The 21,947-nt window shown below is 45.5% G+C and overlaps 2 protein-coding genes across 2 annotated transcripts in view; one reads left to right on the forward strand and one right to left on the reverse strand.

Moving 5' to 3' along the window:
• Positions 1-122: 122 nt before the first annotated feature.
• RHOF (ras homolog family member F, filopodia associated) lies at positions 123-11,078 on the forward strand. The gene is made up of 5 exons (XM_081893515.1): positions 123-445; positions 5,126-5,213; positions 8,708-8,817; positions 9,837-9,971; positions 10,365-11,078. Exons 1-5 carry the CDS (start codon positions 272-274, stop codon positions 10,527-10,529), a joined length of 672 nt encoding a protein of 223 aa, XP_081749641.1. The 5' UTR covers positions 123-271; the 3' UTR covers positions 10,530-11,078.
• Positions 11,079-14,427: 3,349 nt separating this feature from the next.
• The window catches only part of TMEM120B (transmembrane protein 120B), a 28,225-nt gene continuing 20,705 nt past the window's right edge, over positions 14,428-21,947 (reverse strand). The window contains exons 6-12 of the mRNA XM_081893435.1: positions 21,095-21,184; positions 19,779-19,844; positions 19,142-19,203; positions 18,211-18,303; positions 17,466-17,530; positions 16,045-16,113; positions 14,428-14,891 (exon numbers count right to left, since the gene is read on the reverse strand). Coding sequence (XP_081749561.1) covers positions 14,784-14,891; positions 16,045-16,113; positions 17,466-17,530; positions 18,211-18,303; positions 19,142-19,203; positions 19,779-19,844; positions 21,095-21,184 — 553 coding nt within the window. The 3' untranslated portion in view covers positions 14,428-14,783. The remainder of the gene's footprint in view (positions 14,892-16,044; positions 16,114-17,465; positions 17,531-18,210; positions 18,304-19,141; positions 19,204-19,778; positions 19,845-21,094; positions 21,185-21,947) is intronic.

Raw genomic sequence — 21,947 nt, forward strand, 5'->3', positions numbered from 1 at the left:
TAATGTGTGTGTTTTTTAGCGGTTGAGGCAAGAGCTGCGCTGAGGGAGAGGCCGCCCCGCAGAAGCGCCGAGGGCGCCTGACCGCATCCTTCGCCTCTTCCTCTGTCTTCTGAGCCGGCAGGAAGGACGGCGGAGCCGGCTTCTGTCACTGCCGGGCTGAGGGAGGGAGCGAGGGACGGACGGAGGGGCTCCGCCGCCGGGCTGCCTTTCCCTCAGAGAGGCGCCCCTTCCCTCCCGCGCTTCCAAGGGCTGCGGCGTGAGAAGCCGCCCCATGGCCGAAGGCAACGGCTCCGTGCCAGGCGGGGACTCGGAGGAAGGCGAGCGCCCGCCTGCGGAGGGTGGGAGGAAGAAGAAGAAGAAAGAGCTGAAGGTGGTGGTGGTGGGCGACGGGGGCTGCGGGAAAACATCCCTGCTCCTGGTCTTCGCTGAAGGCGCCTTCCCTGAGGTGAGTAGGGGGCCTCCCTCAGCCAATCGCAGCCCGCTCGCCCTTCCCGCCTTTTCTCCCTCTCGGGTTCCAGAACTTTCCGCCAGAACCCCCCTCCCCCCCGCGAGAGAACCTTTTGGACCAGGCAGGTCTCGCCCACGGGGCCAATAGCAGGAAAAGTGTGAGGTGGAACCTTCCATTAGGGCCTGGCGAGGGGGGAGGGCTACCTTACCCAGCTGCCCAAAGGCCAGGATGGATGGGCTGCAAGTTAGCCGTTGGGCAGGCGGGCGGGAGGGCAAGGGAGAGAGGGCATCTATTAGAAAAAGTTTTTTTAAAAAACCCAAACCCAGCTTTTGTCATTTAGCAAAGTGAAAAAGCTGCCCTGAGAAGTGGGTGACGAAGAGCAGAATGTATGACAAAATGTTCTAAGAAAAAGGAAGCATTAAATTCCACACACATCTCTTCTCCCCCCCTTCACCAACCAAAAATCTTGAGAGTTTAATAAAAAAGTAAACACATATATCCAATATTTATATTGCAATTAATTTATTTCACCCTCAAAGAGGGTTACAAAAAAAAACCACACACACAAAACCCCATGCCACCAAAAGGGGATAGGGGGGAGAGAATAAAAGAGATTAGGAGACTGATCAAAAGTTGAGACTATCCACAATTCACCAGCCCAAACACCTGTGGAAAAAGAGAAAGTGGGCCCCTTCCTCACAAAAGCTGTGTAGCACTAAGATGTACCCCTTGACCTAAAATCTCACATCCTAGACACCTGCCCAAAGTCAATCTTCTATGGAAATCATTCTTCAGGGTTAGCAACAAATACAGTGGTACCTCGGGTTACAGACGCTTCAGGTTACAGACTCCGCTACCCCAGAAATAGTACCTCAGGTTAAGAACTTTGCTTTAGGATGAGAACAGAAATTGTGCGACTGCGGCGCAGCAGGAGGCTCCATTAGCTAAAGTGGTGCTTCAGGTTAAGAACAGTTTTAGGTTAAGAACAGACCTCCGGAACGAATTAGGTTCTTAACCCGAGGTACTGTAGCTACAGTACCGCTGTAAACTCCCTCTTCACTAGACCCTCCATCCCAACACAATTCAGGTAGATTGGAACAAGCATAGAAGTAGATCCCTCATGCCCACAGGATTAGAGTTCTTTATGTCCTTTCCAGTGCCAGCCCACCATACTTGTCAGCTTGGCTTGCTTATGGCATCTGGTTAGACCCTGATGCCATTAGATTGTGGCACAACGACACAGAGCTCCATAGTCTGCAAAGTGTTTTCTAGTCATCTCTTAAGTATTTCAGAGGTGTTTAGGACATCCTGATATTTTCTAATATAAACAATACTTCTTGAAGGCCTGGATCTCCATGGATCTGGTGAAGCCTGTTTTTTTTTTAATAGTTTATTAAATTTTTATACAGCCCATCGTCCATAGATGGCAGGTCACGGCATATTTTCAGCTGTTGGCAGAGAAGTCTGCACAGCAGGAATGGGAGCAAGTACATCTTTACGTCCTTTTCACTCACAAGCGTCAATGGCCATTGTGGAGCTTCATGGGAAGGTCTCTTCTATTAAGGAAAAATTAAGTTGCACAATTCAACATCCATTCTGCACCATGTAGTTGTCATTGCACTCCACCTTGTTCATGACTACAGACACATCAGCACCAACCGTTGTGGGTTTGTCAGCCTCATTATACTCTTGAGAATGGGCCACTGGAAATAATGACCTTTCTTGTTCTGGTCCCCCAAATAAGAACATGGTAGATTTCTAAAATACTTTTTTAGCTTGAGTCTGAAAGATGGCGGCCAGTGTTTTGTCATGGTCTACTGCATAAAGTGCCATGGATGTCATCCATTTACATCAATGACACCTTTTGCATCTCTGAGACGTGTCACCTTTCTTTGAACAATCTCAACAGCACTTACAATTGCAAGTGGCAAATACCGAAAAGAATCTCCCATGTGATAGTAAAATGCTATTTGTTAAAAAATTCTTCCTGCACTGAGTTTCTTTAGCTGGGCAATTCCTTCTAATATTACAAACATTTCCACATCCTGTACACTCACTCTGAAAGAGTGGGCCTTTTACATGTGCAGCAACTGCTTCTAATGTTTCCTGGAGTAGATGTTACTTCCGCCAGGTCTCTTTCCCAAGTTGTATTTTCTCCCTGTCCTGGGTTTTGATCAACTGGTTGCCTTCTCATCTTTATGGCTTTGTGGCTGCGTTACCTACCTTCATCTTACACTCTGCTTCGATCTCTGAGGTGCTCTTAATCTTTTTTTGTAAATATATTTTTAATCTCATTTTATATCCTATATAAAACAGAGAGAATGTTCATAATATTCATTTTAAAAAACTAAAAGCCCCAAATGTAACCTTTCCACCACCCATTTTAGTTGAGTTGGCTTTTGAAGGCTGGTGTCAGATGGGAAAATCCCTTAAACAGAGCAGTTAAATAGCTTGTGTTAGGGCAGTCTGTCTAGGATACCAGCCTTTGTCAACCTGATGTTCTGCAGCTGCTTTGGACTACAAGTGCTATCAGCCCCATGAAAAACAGCTGGAGAGTACCAGGCTGGCAAAAGCTATTGCACAGGATGGCAGCCAGAATTGCAACTTTCAGTATAAGCTGGGGGTTTTCCGCTAGAGTTGGTCTCAAGAAGCTCTTCAACTCATATCTAAACCACATAGTGGCAGGATGTGCAGATGACGTCCTTCCTGTCATAGCTTTAGCTGTTAGCACATTTGAAGGTTAGAGTTGCGTACAGGCGTTACAGTAATTTTCAGATGTCACAAAACCCTTCCCAGCACTGCTTCCCCACCCTGAGGACATACTGTGCCAGTTTGCAAGCTACATAAATAATGGTTTTTGCAATAAATGTCACTATTGCACAATTTGGTGGGTTGAAGGAGGTCCTGATAGTAATAGAATAGTAATTTCAAGTTCAAAATTCACTCCATCAGCAAATACCCAGAAAGTCTTGCTATGTTTCTTTCACAAAATGCAATGAAGGCTGCAACCCAATAGAAAAACTTCTCAGGCTTATTGAACCCAATGAAATTTAGTCACAAGTAAATCTGCTTAGGAACGTGGGTGGCGCTGTGGGTAAAACCTCAGTGCCTAGGGCTTGCCGATCGCATGGTCGGCAGTTTGAATCCCTGCGGCGGGGTGAGCTCCCGTCTTTCGGTCCCGGCTCCTGCCCACCTAGCAGTTCGAAAGCACGCTTAAGTGCAAGTAGATAAATAGGTACCGCTTTACAGTGGGAAGGTAAACGGTGTTTCTGTGTCTCTGGACAGCGCTGGCCCCCGGCCTCTTAAGTGAGATGGGTGCACATCCCTAGAGTCGGACACGACTGGCCCGTACGGGCAGGGGTACCTTTACCTTACCTTTAAATCTGCTTAGCAACCTTTTCCAACCCAATCCCCTCCAAATATTTTGGAAATGTCAGTGTGTTAAAAAGACTCAATGGGAACAATAGGTGAATGAGGATAAAGATCCTGGAGGCCATAAAGTGTGTGAAGGGGGTTATGCTGAAATCCCAGCTTATTTATTTCTTTATTATATCTATACCCCACCTTTCCTTCCAAAGGAGCCCAGGGCAGCAAACAATAAGCGATAGGACAAAAACATTAAAAACAATTCCAGTGCAGAGGCAGACTGAGAAAGATCTCAACTTAAAAGCCTTATTGAAACAGGAAATTCTTCAGTTGGTGCTGAAACAACTGAGACTGTGTGTGTCTGGTGTTCAATGGGAGGGAATTCCAAAGGGCAGGTGCCACAACACTAAAGGCTCAATTCCTGCATTGTGTGGAATTGACCTCTTGATAAGACGGTATCTGCAGAACAGAGATCAATAAGGTATGTAAAGGCTGAGATTAAAGAGGCAGAACCAGTGTACCATGCTATGGCCTGCAGCCAAGGCTTATGTCAAATAAAGGAAGAGGAACGCCATGCGGGATGCAAACTCGCTTAGCCCCTGTGCATATGTGGCTCTATTTTAGTCCATAGGAAGCAGCCACCTCCGCCTCCCCTTTGAGCGCGTGCTCCTCTGCCCAACTTCTTGTTCTCCTTGCAGGCCAACCGGAGAAAGCTGCTGTTTATCTTGGCAGGAGGGGTACTTTGGTCTAGAAATCTGCTCCATTTCAGTGCCATGGACGTGTGATTCCTAAACCTAAACACCCAAGTTATATCCTCAAGAGTGATGCTGAGGATCTGTTGAGAAAAAACAGGCACATGCAGCATATTATTTTCAGAAACTCAGTTACTATGGTTCAAAAATCTGGATGGGATTTTTATCCCTCACAGACCCATATAAGTTTAGCACAAACAGTTGGGCCTGGTGAGTATTTAAGGTCCCCAACCCTAATCTGCGAGTTGCCATCTGATTGGATTTTATTCTGATCCTGATCTGATATTAAGATGTATTTTAATTGATTGCCTGATTTTATGTTAATGTGTTATACATCTGTTGTTAGCTGCTCTGAGCCTGGTTTTGGCCAGGGAGGGTGGGGTATAAATTATTATTATTATTATTATTATTATTATTATTATTATTATTATCATCTTTTGCAAAAAAAGGAGCAAAATATGAACTTTAAAGTACCTTGCTCATTAAGCTAAGCAGGGACAGGTTTGTGTGGAACATCACAATATTTACAAACAGCACTGTGCTTCCCTTTCATTGACAGCAATATGCTCCTTCAGTATTTGAGAAATACACCAGCAGCATCACTCTGGGCAAAAAAGAAGTGATCCTACACTTATACGACACTGCAGGTAATCTCCCCCCCCCCCAAACATGTATCAGCACAACATCAATTATTTCCTGCTGTGGCTGAAAAGAGATCAAGAGAGGGCTGGTGGGAGATGATGAATGGCTGGGGAAACTAACAGGGTTCTCACAGTCACAGTGGGACCACTGAGGATTTCCTTGGTGCAAAGCCCACGTTCCAGTGGTCATCCTATGTCAAAATCATGAAGCTCCACACCTTAATGTTTGTGTGGTGCTGGCATGCACTGGATCTGCAATTTTTACTGTGCAGTGTACAAACTTGAATTTTATGGGTTCTGGCAAGACCCTGTGTAATATAATGCAAGTCCATGAGCTCTGTTTTAATTCTTCTGGATCCAGCTTTTACCCAGACCCCACAGAAAGCAAGAATGAATGAGTGGCGCATATGTGTGCTAATAATCTAGGACTGTCACAAACAACTCTGTGCACCAAGATCTCTCCTCACCATCATCTTTGCACCTCTTGCTGCTGTGAGGCCAATGACCTAAAGTGGTGGTGTGGGAGTTGCTGCTGCACACAGAGTTGGCTTCTACTCAGCTTATACCCTGATCTACTGGGCCGATTACCTGGGTGGGGCTTGGTGCAGCCTGGGATGCCTATGCATAGCCTCTAAAAACAAGCAGACAGCCACACAGACCCCATCAAGGTAAAACCCCATGAGCTCTCAGCCTCTCACTGCTAACATTGGCATTTTGTACAGCTCTGTTCTGAGTGTTCAAAGAGTTTTGCTTTTTCTCAGTAAACCTTTCAACAGCCCTGCCAAGTATTTTCATACTTGCAAATGAGAGAACTGAGGCAGAGAGGCAGTAGCTTCCCAAAGGCCACTTAATGAGCTCCACAAAAGGAACTACTGCTGCAGACTGCATGCATAGAAAGGAGGACAGAAGCATTTTTAGTAACACCTAACAAATGACACCCCTAGGGCAGTGTCAATAGCCAATAGCTGGAAGGAGGATGGTCCTGACCAATCTCTTTTCTCCCGAAATGTGAGCCTTCTGCCACTTGGGTGTCCACAGGCTGTGGCGGATTGGGCTTGTAGACCAAAACACCTGGAGGACACCAGGTTGGGAAAGGCTGTGCTGTGCTATTTACCTCCTACTATAACAGTGTGATAATTCAGAGTTGTGCAATTTTCACAGATTACATGTTTATATCGCCTGACCTTTGCTTTCCTGCTGACTAAGCTAATACAGCATGGCATGGCAGACATAACTTGGGGCTTAATCAAGGTGGAAATAAAAGCTCTGTGCTGTGTGCATATCTGAAAATCAAGGAAGGCAAAGTATTAGTCACAGGAGTGGGGGAGAGCAAGCAAGAAAGTGCTTTGCTTGATTTATGTTGCTGGAATTCCCCATCCCCGCCTCAATTATTATGCAAAGGTCTGGAATGGGGAGGACAAGAAAAGAGAAGAGGCATGAGGGGCCCATTTATGCTCTCTGCAGAATTCGCTTTTCTCTTGGTTGACTCTGCAGGGTAATTTGTGGGTCTTGTGGAGGGTGAGAACTACCTTCAGACAACCAGGCAAAGGGAACTTCAGAAAAGCTGGTTCTAAGCAGAGGATGTGGAACATGTGGCCTTTCAGGGGATGCTGTACTCCAGCTTCCACCATTTCTGATCATTGGGGGTGATGGGACTTGTAGTCTCATCTCATCTGGAAGGCTGCAGCTTCCCCGTCCCACATCTTAAATCCCCAAATGACTAACACAAGTGCACATGGGCAATTTTGCCTGTATTTTGTGCATACTGTTGTTCCGCGGAAAGACTCAGCAGTGGACGCACCCCCGCCCTGTGGATTTGCAACTTTCAGAGCTTCACAGGAACACAAAGGAAATAACATTACCTGGTGAATGTTTTTCCCCCTCCCCTCCTTTAATTGCTGGAATGCTCTCCCACCAGATGTCAAAGAGAAAAATAACTACCAAACTTTTAGAAGACATCTAAAGGCAGCCCTGTTTAGGGAAGCTTTTAATGTTTAATAGGTTATTGCATTTTAGTGTTTTGTGGGAAGCCGCCCAGAGTGGCTGGGGGGACCCAGCCAGATGGGCAGGGTATACTAATAATAATAATAATATTTCACTGTCTGGAAATCTTAGGATAGCCTCAACTGATCCAACACAACACATACAGGTTCAATTTCTACAGTAATTTGCCACTGTCAGTGGTTGGCCAACAGAAGTTGTCTTCTGTGTTTGACATCACAGTGATATCACATGTTAAATCATTTAGGGCAGCTGAGGAATAATTACATGAGGCAGTTACCTCCTAGTTTCCCCTACAATCTAGGGCAGGGGTCAGCAACCTTTTCCAGCCATGGGCCGCTCCACTGTCCCTCAGACCATGTGGTAGGCCGGACTATATTTTGGGGTGGAAATGAATGAATTCCTTTGCCCCACAAATAACCCAGAGATGCATTTTAAATAAAAGGACACATTCTACTCATGTAAAAAACAAGCTGATTCCCAGACCGTCCGTGGGCCGGATTGAGAAGGCAGTTGGGCCACATCTGGCCCCTGGGCCTTAGGTTGCCTACCCCTGATCTAGACGCTCCTTGGGCAGCATTTTTAGGCTACCATAAGGGGGAGATTAGTAAAGAATACAATCTATTTGTATTTTGACTCCATTCAAGAAAGAAGAGTTTCCTTTTGTGTAGGCTACATCCACCTTAGTCATTGTTACCCCCAGGGAACCCAGGGAACTGCAGTTTTCTGAAGATTACATTGTCTTACAGCTCTGTAACACTCCACCCATTCCCTACAAACAATATTCCCAGGTTATACTTGAGTCAGTTAATCTGGTTTAGGAACACAAGAGAAGCCCTGCTGGGTCAGGCGGATGGCCCATCTAGTCCAGCATCCTGGTACCACAGTGGCCATCCTGATGCCTCTGTGAAGCCCGCAAGTGGGACGCGAGAACAGAGCTCTCCAACCCCTCCAGTACTAGAGCTAGTATGCAGCCACTGTGACTAGCAGACATTGATTGCCTTACCTGCCATGCATTTGTATCACCTTAAGTTTGTAAAGCCCCAACTGCTCATTTTCAGGTTTATCTATTTTATTTAAAGAATTTTTTTATACAGCTTAACTGCAATAGTCTCTAAATGGTTTGCAAAGGTACAATACAAAAACAAAAATTGGTTAAAACTATATAATCAAACTACAACTAAAATGCCTGCAGGAAGAAAATAAAATAAAAATAGGTGGTGCCAGTTCAGTAGGTGAAGATCAGTGGGGAAAGCCACAGAGAGGATAGATGCCACCTCCTGCTTTATGATATTTCTTACTATCCCTTAGAGCAGTGTTTCCCAACCTTGTGCCTCCAGCTGTTTTTGAACTACAACTCCCATCATCCCTGACTATCAAGACCAGTGGCAAGGGATGATGGGAATTGTAGTCCAAAAACAGCTGGAGGCACAAGGTTGGGAAACACTGCCTTAGAGAAAGTTAAAAAAAAAGAGCTATTTACTTCCCCTCTCTTTCAGGGCAGGAGGATTATGATCGCCTACGACCACTTTCATACCAGAGTACCAATGTGGTTTTAATATGCTATGATGTCATGAACCCTACTAGCTTTGATAATGTATTAATTAAGGTAAGAGACCTTTGTTGTAGATGGTTCTGCAGTTAGTAATTTCTCTACTTGCTTTAAAAAATATATATATTAAAGATTTCTTCATTTACAAAAGTATGTGCAATATCTCTTTTTTCCAGTTGTGGTTTCTACAGATCAGTTTCATTTGTTGAGAGACAATAGTGTTACATTAGTGTATGTGTGGGGTTTTGTGTCAGTGTCATTTGTGTGGGTTCTTTTACTATTTGCTTGTTATATTTACTTGGTGGCGAGAGAGGTTGGGGGTGGCCTAGGGTGGCTGTAGTGAATTTGTTTGTGTGTGAGTGGGGTGGATTTAGAGCACGAACCTTATGAGTCAGCGCATTTCACTGTCAAACAGCTCTTTTCACCAGAAGGTTCATGCTGATGTTCAGTCAGAATCTCCTTTCTTGTAACTTGAAGCCATTGGTTTGGGCAGATGGGGCTCCTCAACCTGGGAAGGTAGCCCATCTAGAAGCAAAACTCTGATCCTCTGCTGCTGCCTTGTGGGACGGCTTCAGGAGAAGAAAAGGCTAAGGAGTAAACTCTACACAAATCTGGAGTCCCTAAGGTGGCTGGATGACATCTTGTACGACTCTTTCCAGCAACTCCTGCAGCCAAGCTGGTGTCAAATATATTGTCCTACTTTCCTTTGGAACACATCAGTGAGGCCAAGAGGGGTCTTGATATCTGGGCAACCCAGGACCTCCATACACACTGCCCAGGCTTGCAACCTGGAGAGGTCACTTCAGGGCTGCTAGCGCAGTGGTTTGACTTTACCCCCAGACGCACACTCCATTGTCTCTTGAGACAGATGAATGCGAACAAAAAATCTGCTGTCTTATTTTACTATTATTTTGATGGTTTTTTTACCAGGTTGCATATTTGTTCCTTACAAATTCTCCTTGAACATCTGCCTTCTCTCTGTGTCTCATGGCTCAGCATCAGAAATGTTTCCATCTCTATTTACAGTTTTGTTTGTCACATCTAGCCGTTTAAACACTTTGATCTCTCTCTGCCAGTGGTCCCATGAGGTGAACCATTTCTGCCGTGGAATCCCCATAGTACTTGTGGGTTGCAAAACAGACCTTCGGAAGGACAAAGAACAGCTACGGAAACTCCGCTCAGCTCAGCAGGAGCCAATCACTTATACTCAGGTAAATACAGCTCTGTAAACTAGATTCCAAACTTGTGGGCTATATACATATACATACATACGTGTGTGTGTGTGTGTGTGTGTGTGTGTGTGAGAGAGAGAGAGAGAGAGAGAGAGAGAGAGAGAGAGAGAGAGAGAGAGAGAGAGATTGAGAGAGAGATTGAGAGAGTGAGTGTGTTCTCTCCTTGGTGTTTACAGCAGTAGAAAATGTAACATTTGCAGCCAGCAAGCACCAAACAAAAACAGTTCTACAACTAGGCAAATATGCAGACACACAAGCTCCCTGTTTGTTATTAACATAAAACTCAGTTAAAATAATGCATCTTTCTTATTCTGGTTGCTTACCTTCATCCTGACTCCTTCCTGAAATCCTTTTGTTACTTTTACCTTTCAGGGTGAAGAAGCTTGTCGCCGGATGAACGCAGACATTTACCTCGAGTGCTCTGCCAAGTTTCGTGAAAATGTTGAGGATGTTTTTAGAGAAACAGCTAACATTGCACTGAATGCTATCAAAAAGGCAAAGCGTCAGACAAAATCGAGGCCATGTGCCATATTATGATGTTATCTGGTATTTTCAGACTACAGAAAACAAAAGACTGTTTCTTCAGTATTTTAAACCCTTCCTCCTTACCTTTTAAATTGACTGCTCCTGTCTCTTTACTTGGATATTAATGAGAAAATCAACTTGTTTTCATGCTGTAAGTTCTCCTTTTTGTTACACCTTCTCTTCTGAAGGTTGAGCTTTTAGCTAACTGTGGAACGAGCTCTTCTGTATATAGATTCTGGAAGAAATTTCCAGGGTGTTTCAAATGTACTTGTTGAGGAACAATTAAGGTAAGGTATTGTAGGTCCAACTTTTTGCCATTTTTAAATAAACAAGTTCTTGCTTGCTTTAAAAAAAAAGCAACCAAACAAAAACAAACTAGAAATAATGGGTTGTAGCCGTATATGTTCTACTCTGCACAGACCTACTGAAACTAATGGACCCAAGTTAGTCATGTGAATTAACTTCAATTGAGCTACTCTGAGCAGGACTAACATTGGCTACAACTCAGTCTCTGCTCTGATAAAACAGCTGTAACATTTGCAGAATTAAACAGTTCATTTTTGTGGTGGCAACATTAAAGGTACTGTGGTTTTTTTCAGCGGCCACAACCTTACCTTGTGGCGTATTGGAAACCCTTCAGAAGAAGCTGTAGCAAGATTCCAGCTATCAAAGAACCTATGTGGCTAAGTAACAGATTACTCAGGTCCAATGAATGGTCTAGGACAGGTATGGGGACCCCGTGGCTCATCCCATAGGATACTCTTGCAATCCACCTGTAAACCATAAAAGGATCTAGGAGTCTTGGTTGACCACAAACTTGACATGAGCCAACAGTGTGACACGGCAGCTAAAAAAGCCAATGCAATTATGGGCTGCATCAATAGGAGTATAGCATCTAGATCAAGGGAAGTAATAGTGCCACTGTATTCTGCTCTGGTCAGACCTCACCTGGAGTACTGTGTCCAGTTCTGGGCACCACAGTTCAAGAAGGACACTGACAAACTGGAACGTGCCCAGAGGAGGGCAACCAAAATGGTCATAGGCCTGGAAACGATGCCTTATGAGGAACGGCTAAGGGCGCTGGGCATGTTTAGCCTGGAGAAGAGGAGGTTAAGGGGTGATATGATAGCCATGTTCAAATATATAAAAGGATGTCACATAGAGGAGGGAGAAAGGTTGTTTTCTGCTGCTCCAGAGAAGTGGACACGGAGCAATGGATCCAAACTACAAGAAAGAAGATTCCACCTAAACATTAGGAAGAACTTCCTGACAGTAAGAGCTGTTTGACAGTGGAATTTGCTGCCAAGGTGTGTGGTGGAGTCTCCTTCTTTGGAGGTCTTTAAGCAGAGGCTTGACAACCATATGTCAGGAGTGCTCTGATGGTGTTTCCTGCTTGGCAGGGGGTTGGACTCGATGGCCCTTGTGGTCTCTTCCAACTCTATGATTCTATGATTTCACTTTGTACTATCTACCTCAAAATTGCCCTTCTAAAAATAGAGCGCTGTCTTAAGTTGAAATCCAATTTGGATTCTTCACTCTCCCTTGGTTTCCTTCTTTTTCAAAAACTTTTAACTGGAATATGAAATGGGGTTTTATACAGTGTACCAACAAACAGTTGTATTAATCTGAAAGGCTGGTCGTGGTAGGGAGAAGAAATGAGTAAAGCTGTAGCAGGTGCGTCACTTAATATCCTGGATAAGATTATTGTGCCAGAGGGCAAAAGTCTATACCGTTTATACCGTGTGCAGGGAAGAGTTCGTTCAAAGATTTCAGTCAGCATAATTCAGCTAATTATATCTAGCAGGCATGAAAAAACGGAGTATTTGGGCTTCTTACAATGGACAAAGTTGCTTTTGGAGCAAAGAGTTATCAGAAGCTTCTCAGCAAAAGGCATAGCAAAATATTTTCCTGAACCAGCCTGTCAGTTGAAGGGGTTTCCAGGATTTTGTCTGGAATGCTGCTTTCACATGTCATTTCCAGAATGCCAACCCCTAAGTGAAATACATTTGTTACTGCATCCTATTTTGTTTTCACGGTACCCTCAAACACTCCTGTGGCCATGGCAGATCTCCCACTCCACGTGTGAACATCATTAATACAGAGCTCCTTGAGCTCAGTACTGTTGACACTGACTGGCAGCAGCTCTCCAGGTTCCAGGCAAGGTTTTTCCCCATCCCTATCTGGAGATACCAGGGGTTGACCTATCGGAGTAAGTGGGCCCATATGCGGACTAGGTATAAACTGACCGCTTGCCATGAGCTTCTGAAATTAAGCCAAGTTCCCTACATGTGCGAACCGCTCAAGCCCCAAAATATTTCCTATCAGACCGTTCTGTCAATATTCTCCCCTCTCCAACTACTATACACCAGACACAGGCAACGGGCTCCTTAACCCACCCACCTGGAAAAGGAACAGCTCTTTGGTAGAGTTGATTCCCTTGGGATGTTGAGGGGGCACAATCCTGTGGGCCTCCAGAAGTTGTGGACTCCAGCTCCCATAAGCCCCAGCCAGCATGATCAGTGGTCAGGTCTGATGGAAGCAGTAGCAGGCAGAGAGGGTCATAGCTTTGCCACTCCTGCCTTCGAACAGCCACTCCCATAATGGCAGCCATGAAACAGCCCTATGGGGGAGAGTAGATTGGGTGCAAGGGCCTCTGTAAACCCACGGAGAGAGTTAACAAACCTGGTCAGTGCCTCTGCCTATGTGGGACTGAACCAAGCCGATATTGCTGGCTCACGGTTCAAAAGATGTCTCCCATTAAAAACTGGCTGCCAACAACAACAGCAACGCTGAAAAAAAGAATATGATACACTGCAGATTCTATTTCCTGAGAAAATGTCCTGGAGGAGGAAGCCTTCAGCTCTGCTATTGACCTGCTTCCTCTCACCCACCTCCATCTCCCTGCCTGATATTTAACCAGTGGCTTCTCATCCTGCCCACCGAGGGTACACTTTGCCCCTACCAACCTATCCACAAGCCCCTAAATGCACGCCAGCAGCTCCTTTGGACTTTCCCCCTTGCAACTTGCTTTCTTAATCAGACGACCTTCCAAGTTGTCTGTTCTCAATGGTTTGGCACACTTGCAAAATGACCAAGGAGCCACGCTGTCAGTGTTCACCTCACAACCCTTTCGCAACACCCACAGCCAGCGTTAAAATGCATTTTAAACTAAGGATATATACAGAGCGAGCCCTTGCTGCTCAATGATAAGATGGCACCCCCTTCCCCATCTCACATATAGAAGCCGAATAGACTCCAGCATTGGCCACCTGAGGCAGCTGCCTCACTTTGCCTCATGGCAGAGCCAGCACTGCATGTATATAGTTTGTTGACGTATCACAAACTGAGACAGTGAGGGGAAAGAATTGAGGCAGCTCCTCTTTATTTGCCACCTCTTCTTCCTCCCCCTTTCTCAACAGATCTGAATGCTGAAAATGAAACATTCATTCAACCTTCATGCCAGCAACGCTAACGACAAATTAGAGTACCATCCCCTGGTTTTCAATCAAGTTTTCTTCCCGTGTCTAGTCTAGCTGGAATAGGTTACAGTGAAGAGTACCCCCCCCCCACACACACACACTGCCCCCAAACAGATGTGCCCACTGAAAACATTTTCAGTTGGTTGCAAGTGAAGAACGGGTGGGGGATCTAGCAACAGATTGGCTCCCCCTGTCCTCTAGCCTTCACCAACCTGATGCCCTTGTTGTTGTTGGACTACAACTCCCATCAACCACAGCCAGAATGACCAAAGGTCAGGGATAGTGGGAAGTGTGGTCCAAAACATTGGGGGGGGGGTAACCAGGCTGCCTTATCAGCTTCCAAGATGGGCTCTGAAAAAAAGCAGTACTCAGCACTTGGCCCCATGAGAGACAACCTTCATGACCCAATACCAGGAACTTTAAAGAGAGTATTTAATCAAAGTTTGCTTTATTCCCGAATAGTTCATCTCTTTTTTGTTCTCTCCTGAGAATCCATCTTCTTCCTAGAATGGATCAACCTCATGGCTATATCCCAGCAAAGGCCAGAGGGGCTTTGGATTAAATTAAATATAAATAGTCCGGTTACCAGCTGGAGAGCGCAAGCACTCGCAAGTCTGATGAGGAAGACTTCACAGTATAACGCAGGTGGAATTTCCTCCATGGCCCCCTTATTGCAGGGCCACTGGTGAAGCAGGAGGACTGTCTGGAACATGAGTCTAATCACAGCAGAGGAAAAAATGAAACCAGACCCCAAGTTCTAGCATCCAGCATGCACGACTTTCTGTCTTCACAATTTCTTCATTTTGTTCTTCTGAAATTTAGCGTGCACAACTTTCAGGGTGGTGAGGAAGTTTCCAAGGAAGAGCACCAGAAATGTGAGTGCAAGCACAAAAACCTAGATGGGACCAGGAGAAAAACAAAGAAATCAAACTCAAACCTATGCACTTGGCAGATGTTATATGAGGACATTTTTTAACTAGAGACAAAAGCAGCCCAATGGAAAAGCTTTGAGGCTGTCTCAATAAGGATACGGTGAAATAGGCCAGGGGTAGCCAACCTGGTGCCTTCCAGAGGTTATGGACTAAAACTCCCATCATCCCTGACCACTGGGCCATGCTGGCTGGGTATGATGGGAGTTGTAGTCCAAAATCCCCAGAGGGCACCAGGTTGGCTACCCCTTAAATAGGTTAACCCTATTAAGAATTAGCTGCCAGCTAAAGCAGCTAAGTGTATTGAGAACCAGCCATTACTAGAATGGCACATACAGCTTCCTTTCTCTACTGTAAGATCACTTGTACGAGTACATAAGAACTTAAGAACCACCTGCTGGATCAGGCCAATGGCCCATCTAGTCCAGTATCCTGTTCTCTCACTGGTCAGCCAGATTCCTGTGGGAATCCCTCACATGCAAGACACCACAGCACCCCCCTTCCACCATGGCTTCCAGCAGCTAGTATTCAGAATAGGCACTTCCTGCCTCCACCTGCGAAGGCAGAGCAGAGCCATGGTGGCTGTTGGCTTTGCACCTTTCACAGTAACACAAGATAAGGTAAAGGTAAAGGGACCCCTGACCATTAGCTCCAGTCATGGCCGACTCTGGGGTTGCGGTGCTCATCTCGCTTTATTGGCCAAGGGAGCCGGCATACAGCCATGTGGCCAGCATGACTAAGCCACTTCTGGCGAACCAGAGCAGCGCACGGAAACGCTGTTTACCTTCCCGCCAGAGCGGTACCTATTTATCTACTTGCACTTTGACGTGCTTTCGAGCTGCCAGGTTGGCAGAAGCAGGGACCGAGCAACGGGAGCTCACCCTGTCATGGGGATTCGAACTGCCGACCTTCTGATCGACAAGTCCTAGGCTCTGTGGTTTAACCCACAGCGCCACCTGCGTCTAACACAAGATATCCATGGGTAATAAAATGTGGATAGCTACTTTCTCATCTTCTCCATCTGCTACCTTTTCCCAGCTGATATAACGGGATTCAGTCAATGCCCCCCTCCCCGTTTGCCGAGATTTTGATTGGTACTTGAGGGGGAAAACCACTTACTTGCCATTCTTTACATTTCTTATGTCTTGACAGTTCAAAAAGTGTGATAGCATTGTAGAGCTGCCAAAACTTAAGGAAAAGGAGGGGAAAGAAGAAAGGGAGACTTAAGAAAGAATCTGCCAACTTTGCAGAAAGCTAAGCAGTTATTCTTAGTGAAGATCCAGAAGCACTAATTTTAGACCTCGTAGATGCCTAAATTGGCATCTGCTTAAAACGAGCACTAGAGGAGACCGAAGCAAACAAAGGGCCTGAGGATCATGTTCACGTTAGTTTCCTCTTACACTGGTCAGAATGAAGAACCACAGAGAGCTCTGAGGCAGAGCAACAGCTTTGCTTCGACAAGGTTCTGGACTCAATCTGTGGCAGCTCCACTTAGAACAGCCTTTGCCAAACGGGGGCCCTCCAGAGGTTTCTGGCTGGGCTGGTGGGAGGTGGTTGAAGCACAAAATGTCTGGAGGTTGGCAAAGGCTGAGGAAGAAGGATCAGCTGATGGGAAAGGCCTCCTGTGCAAGAGACTCTGGTGTGACTGTCAATCAGAGTAGATGGATGTCTGATTGGACAGGCCAATGCAAGGGGGAGGTACTTGCAGCGGAGGACAGTCAAAGACCACTTCGCATGGAGTTCTGTTCCCAGGCCCCATACGTGTTGGCAGAGTGCATATAAGCTCACCCCGCCGCCCCGTTACGTCCTTTTAGTGACGTGTTTTTGGGTCGCTGCCGGTACTTATGTTGTATGTTATTTTTATTTTATAAAATTGATATACTGCTTGATTCTAAAAAACTTAACCCATTACAAAAATAATTTAAAAAAAGAAATTATCAATAAAAACTATTTTAAACATTAGAAACTAAATAAAATCAATGATGAGCTAAAAGCCAGATAAAAACACCTGTCAGCACACCATATATCTGGGTAGGCTTACCTAAATGAAAAGTGTACATATGGTTGATTTGAATATGTTATTATCGAATATTGAATATTATTGAATATGTATATTATTGAATATTGCATACCCAATGTATCAGCTGCCTGGGGGGGGGGGTTCACTGTTTGTGTTTTGGTGGTTGGTAAAAAATTACTTTATTTTTTAAAAACCTAAATGAAAATGAGTGCAGTGAAAGTGCTTGCCTGGTGTAAATAAGCAGGGAGTTCCAAACTGTGGCTGTTGCTACACTAAATATCTTTTTTTTTTTTTTAAACAAATGCAGAACAGATATTGCATAAGCAGTTGTAGCAGAGCCATTTCAGCAGACTGAGGTGGTCAAGTGGGCATCTGGGGAATGCAGCTTCATAGAATGAATGAAGCTGAACAGACAACCTTGCCTACACGTGTTACAATGAACAGCAAACTACCACTCTCTTTGGTTTCTCCTTATCTTCTGACAATGCGCTGGTGAACAAAGCTCTGATGTCCAACTTACATGCCCAAAGAACAAGAAGGGGAGCAGAAAGGTGAGCCCTCGCCACATCCAAGACTGAAATCCCTCTGGGAAGAAGGAAAAAGCACAGTCAGGTTACGCAGCGGAGACGTGATACACCAATGTCTCTCGCATAAAGTACCTACGAATATTGGTGGTTAAATAAGCTGTCACCATCCTGATGTTCTCCAGGTGTTTGGACTACAACATGGCTGTGATGCTGCCGGGGGCAGAGTTGTAGTCCAAACCACCTGGGGGTGGGGTGGTGAAGGCCAATTTTAATATAAAGTTTCTTAAGTACTTTGAAGAGGTAGCCTGACCTAAGAAAGCTGAAATTGCTGCTTCCGTTCATGAAAGCGAAAGGCTAGCATCACTCTGGAACTGCAAACACATAGTATAGATTTTTCAGAAGACAGATTATATGAGGGGGAATCTTGTATCTCCCTCTCAGATCTTTTCAGCAGAGAGAGAAATAAATCCACTTTGAAAACATTATTTCCAAGTTTAAAGCCTTTTTGCTTATTTCCTCAGTGAAAGTGAATCCAAAATCACTATCAAGGCATAAAGGACATTGGGTTCATCCTCATGTCAAGCCATTCAAAAAGGCATCCTCTGTGTTCCATCAGCAATTGCAGTTAATTTCTCCGGTGCTGGCAGGTGGGAGAACAGGCTAACAGGTGCCAGCAGGTGCTAGCAACACACTGCACCTTCAAATAAACTGATGTGACAAACAAGAGACATGACTCACCCACTGTGAGGTCTAAGTGGTTTCTTTCCCCTAATGCACGGAGTCTGTAAAGGCAACCACTTTGATAGTAGTATTGTAGAAACTGGACGCAACCTGGAAGAAATAAAAGGAGTTGCATTACTTGGCAGGGTTGCAGGTACCTGTAAAGTGTGGCATGCTCAGGAACACAGGGAGTTGCCTTATACCATCTCACATCCTTGTTCCATCCAGCTCCATACTGTCTTCTTTGACTGGCAGCAGCTCCCCAGGGTTTCGGACAGGGGTCTCTCCCAGATCTAGCTGGAGATGCCAGGAATTGAACCGGGGACTGTCTGTATGCAGAGCAGATGCTCTACCTGTGAGCTATGGCCTGTCCCCTTTTAAATGCTCTCCTCCTGCATGTTCCAAATTTGCTACTCTACAATTTGTACACCCCCTAAGAAAACCACATTGCTCCAGCCATCCTTTGTTCAGCACCAACAAAGCCCAGCTCCCTTCCTCCTCTAGGCAGGGCAGGGAGAAGCTAGGATGAGGGAGGGAGGGAGGAGGTGCCACTGCTGCCGTCATGTGAGGGAGAGGCAAAGAATGCACGCATTGGTGATCCACGCAGTGATTCCCGGACCGTCCGCAGGCCGGATCCAGAAGGCAATTGGGCCTGATCCGGCCCGCGGGCCTTAGTTTGCCCTTGTCCTAAAGGCTTTATCCGAGCCATCCACTGGCTTACAATGCCAATAAAATCCCTAAAATGTAACTTCTCTTTCCTGAGACACTGGCAGTGCTTACTGGTGCCTAAGGCGGCCAGTTTGTGACCCTTCCCGGTTACAGTAAAATGCGCACTGCTCTCCCCGCACTCAAATCTGCTGCACAGCTTGCAGCATTCAAAGCATTACTCCAGATAGGATGGAGACAAGAAAACACTGTGTTTTAATACAGATACTGAAAGCATACTTACTCTGAAAAATTGAAAACGCTAAAAACTGATTGCGGAAAATTTGGTACATGAGACCATCTGGCCTGTGTGAGTAGGGAGGGGAGGAAGACAAAAGAAAACAGAAGTGATGTTTTCAACACACACACACACACATATGCAGAGCGCCCTTCTGTACCCCAATATAGGAAATTAAACAAACTCATCCAAGCCAGCCTAATGCAGGATGGAATTTCCTTCATTCATTTCCACAAAGGCAGAAGGTATCCTATAGCACAGTCTACCCTAGACTGGACTGAAGCAGGCTGCAGATGTCAGAAGTCGCCTGCAGCCCATGTCTTGGGGGTGGTGGGGAAGGACAGAATACATGGAAAGTTAGCAGAAGAGGGCTAACCCACCCCAGCATCCTGGCTCATTAACTTACTCATTACAGAGTTACTTCAAATGGGAGGATCAGACATGATCCCTCCCAGCAACCTCTGAAGTGCAGTGGTCCAGGAAAGGCTGGACTGCATGACATTCGGAAGTCTAAATACACATTTTTAATATGGGGACTCATTTATCCTACAAACCTATTCTATATTGTGCATATAACTATATTCAGACTATAGCACTCTGCTGATTTCAAACATTTAAGCTATGGAGAAATGGAGAAACTTACCATGTTAACATCACACCAGATAGAAATGTAGAAACGTAATGATGAGATACCCACCAGCCCTTAATCCTAGGAAGAAAAAGAACACCTTTAATGTGTGCACTTTCACGCATTAAACTGAGGCAAACCCAGAAGGGAGTGGCTGCCAGATCACAGCTTCCCTGTATGGGACACAGGCTAGCAAACAAATGTGTTGCATATGAACCTATAAGCCTCCTTGAGGTGTACTAGCTTAGCATCAACTTCACTCACAATGGGGAAATGTGGGAATGAGAGCTAGCACCACACCCCTGTCCCCATTCTGACCGCCTTCCAGGAACTGGAGACTCTCCTGCAGCCATGGAAGTTCCCTGCAGAGTGTGGAACCCTGGAAAAGCAAGGTTCTAAATCACGCAGGAAGCCCCTATGGGTACGGAAGTCTCCCTGTGTCAGACATTCGCCCCCCAACTTGCGGAGGAAAATGGAAACAGAAGCCAGAGGGTTTTGCACAGCCCAGCCAGGGCGCCTGATCCCAGTCCCCTCCCCTTGCATGTTAAATTTTAGCACAAAGCTGGAACGCCTGAAGAGGGCCAAAGTCGGGGGCAATGCAAGACATTTTGTGGACACCTAAATCTAATGCATAACGTATACAAAATATCTGTTCCCTGACATTTTTCATGCTGTTTGGTATGGTTTTATTAATTATACAGTTTGTAACACAGTTTGGAGTCTATACGCAGTTAACTTGTCCTCTCTGTTCTTACCTTTTTCTGATGTACTTTATCTCGGAAAATAAACATAGGAAGTTTGTAACTAGTGGGCATAATTAAGAGCGCACAGATGTAATTAAGCTATCGATTCAGACTGTCTATCCTACCATTTTGTACTGATAAACAGGGCTCCGTTAACTGCTTGGCTGAGGGCAGCGGCAACCGTGCGCCCCTCATCAAAGCCGTTTCACAGAGGCCCTGTGTGCCGGTGGCAAGTGGGGGCTCCATAAAACTGCTTGGCTGAGGCGAGGGCAGTGGTGTACTCCTAAAACGGGCAGATTAAAGAAGCAGAGGGAGGAACAAGCTGTATCAGCGCCTGTTTCTCCCTCTGCCAGTATGAGCGGCAGACAGAGATGGTGGTTTCACCCAGCAGTATATCGCTGGCGAAGCTGCCGCCGATCCTGAGCACCTCTGCCTCCAGCAATGGCTGAAGCTTGTTTCTCCTTTGGCGCGCTGGGCGCTTGTAGCAGAGGGACTCAGGAGGCAGCAGTTTCACCTGCGATATACCCTGAGTGAAGCTGCCATCACGGTCTGCCTTAGGCAATTTATGGATATATTCCCTCGGCCTACCTTGAGCCATTGCTGATGAGGATGCTCTCCCTTATTGTCAGTGTGCAGTAATACCAAACTAAGAGGAAGTTGAACACTTCATCCGTCACTCTGCAAGAATAATAAAAAATGGTAAGAGTTTCCACCTTCATTGATCAAGTACACACACTTCAAAACTCATTAACTAAGGCGAAAGTAAAGAGTAATCTTAGGTAACTAATACTGAGGTTCTGATCTTGTAAATAATCAGCTGCTTTCTAAGCTTATGTGGAGAGATGCAGGTGGCACTGTGGTCTAAACCACTGAGCCTATGGCTTGCTGATCAGAAGGTCAGAGGTTTGAATCCCCGCGATGGGGTGAGCTCCCGTTGCTCGTTCCCAGCTCCTGTCAACCTAGCAGTTCGAAAGCATAGTAGATAAAAGTGCAAGTAGATAAATAGGTACCGCTCTGGCAGGAAGGTAAACGGCGTTTCCGTGCGCTGCTCTGGTTTGCCAGAAGTGGCTTAGTTATGCTGGCCACATGACCTGGAAGCTGTATGCCGGCTCCCTCGGCCAGTAAAGCGAGATGAGTGCCGCAACCCCAGAGTCATCCGTTACTAGACTTAACTGTCAGGGGTCCCTTTACCTTTACGTTTAAGCTTATGTGGAAAGATACCAACAAAGGTGCACACATACTCTCGTCAACTCCAATTTTCATACTTGGAAAACCTCAGTCTACTAGAAGCCCAGACTAAGGCATTGTGGTTAATTTGAAAAGCTTTATATAGCAACTGTTTTTGTCATGGCCTGTGCACTATATATTTAAAGCAGTATCATACCACTTTAAGCAGTTATGGTTTCCGTCCAAGAATCCTAGGAACTGTAGTTTGCTAAGG

Source organism: Podarcis melisellensis (assembly GCF_964234715.1).
Source record: "Podarcis melisellensis genome assembly, chromosome: 16".
In the NCBI taxonomy this organism is placed as follows: Eukaryota; Metazoa; Chordata; class Lepidosauria; order Squamata; family Lacertidae; genus Podarcis; species Podarcis melisellensis.

Coding starts and splice junctions, on each gene's coding strand:
- RHOF (XM_081893515.1), top strand. CDS start 272: ATGGCCGAAGGCAACGGCTCCGTGCCAGGCGGGGACTCGGAGGAAGGC. Junction 5,214..8,707: donor ACACTTATACGACACTGCAG/GTAATCTCCCCC, acceptor CCTCTCTTTCAG/GGCAGGAGGATTATGATCGC. Junction 8,818..9,836: donor TTGATAATGTATTAATTAAG/GTAAGAGACCTT, acceptor TCTCTCTGCCAG/TGGTCCCATGAGGTGAACCA.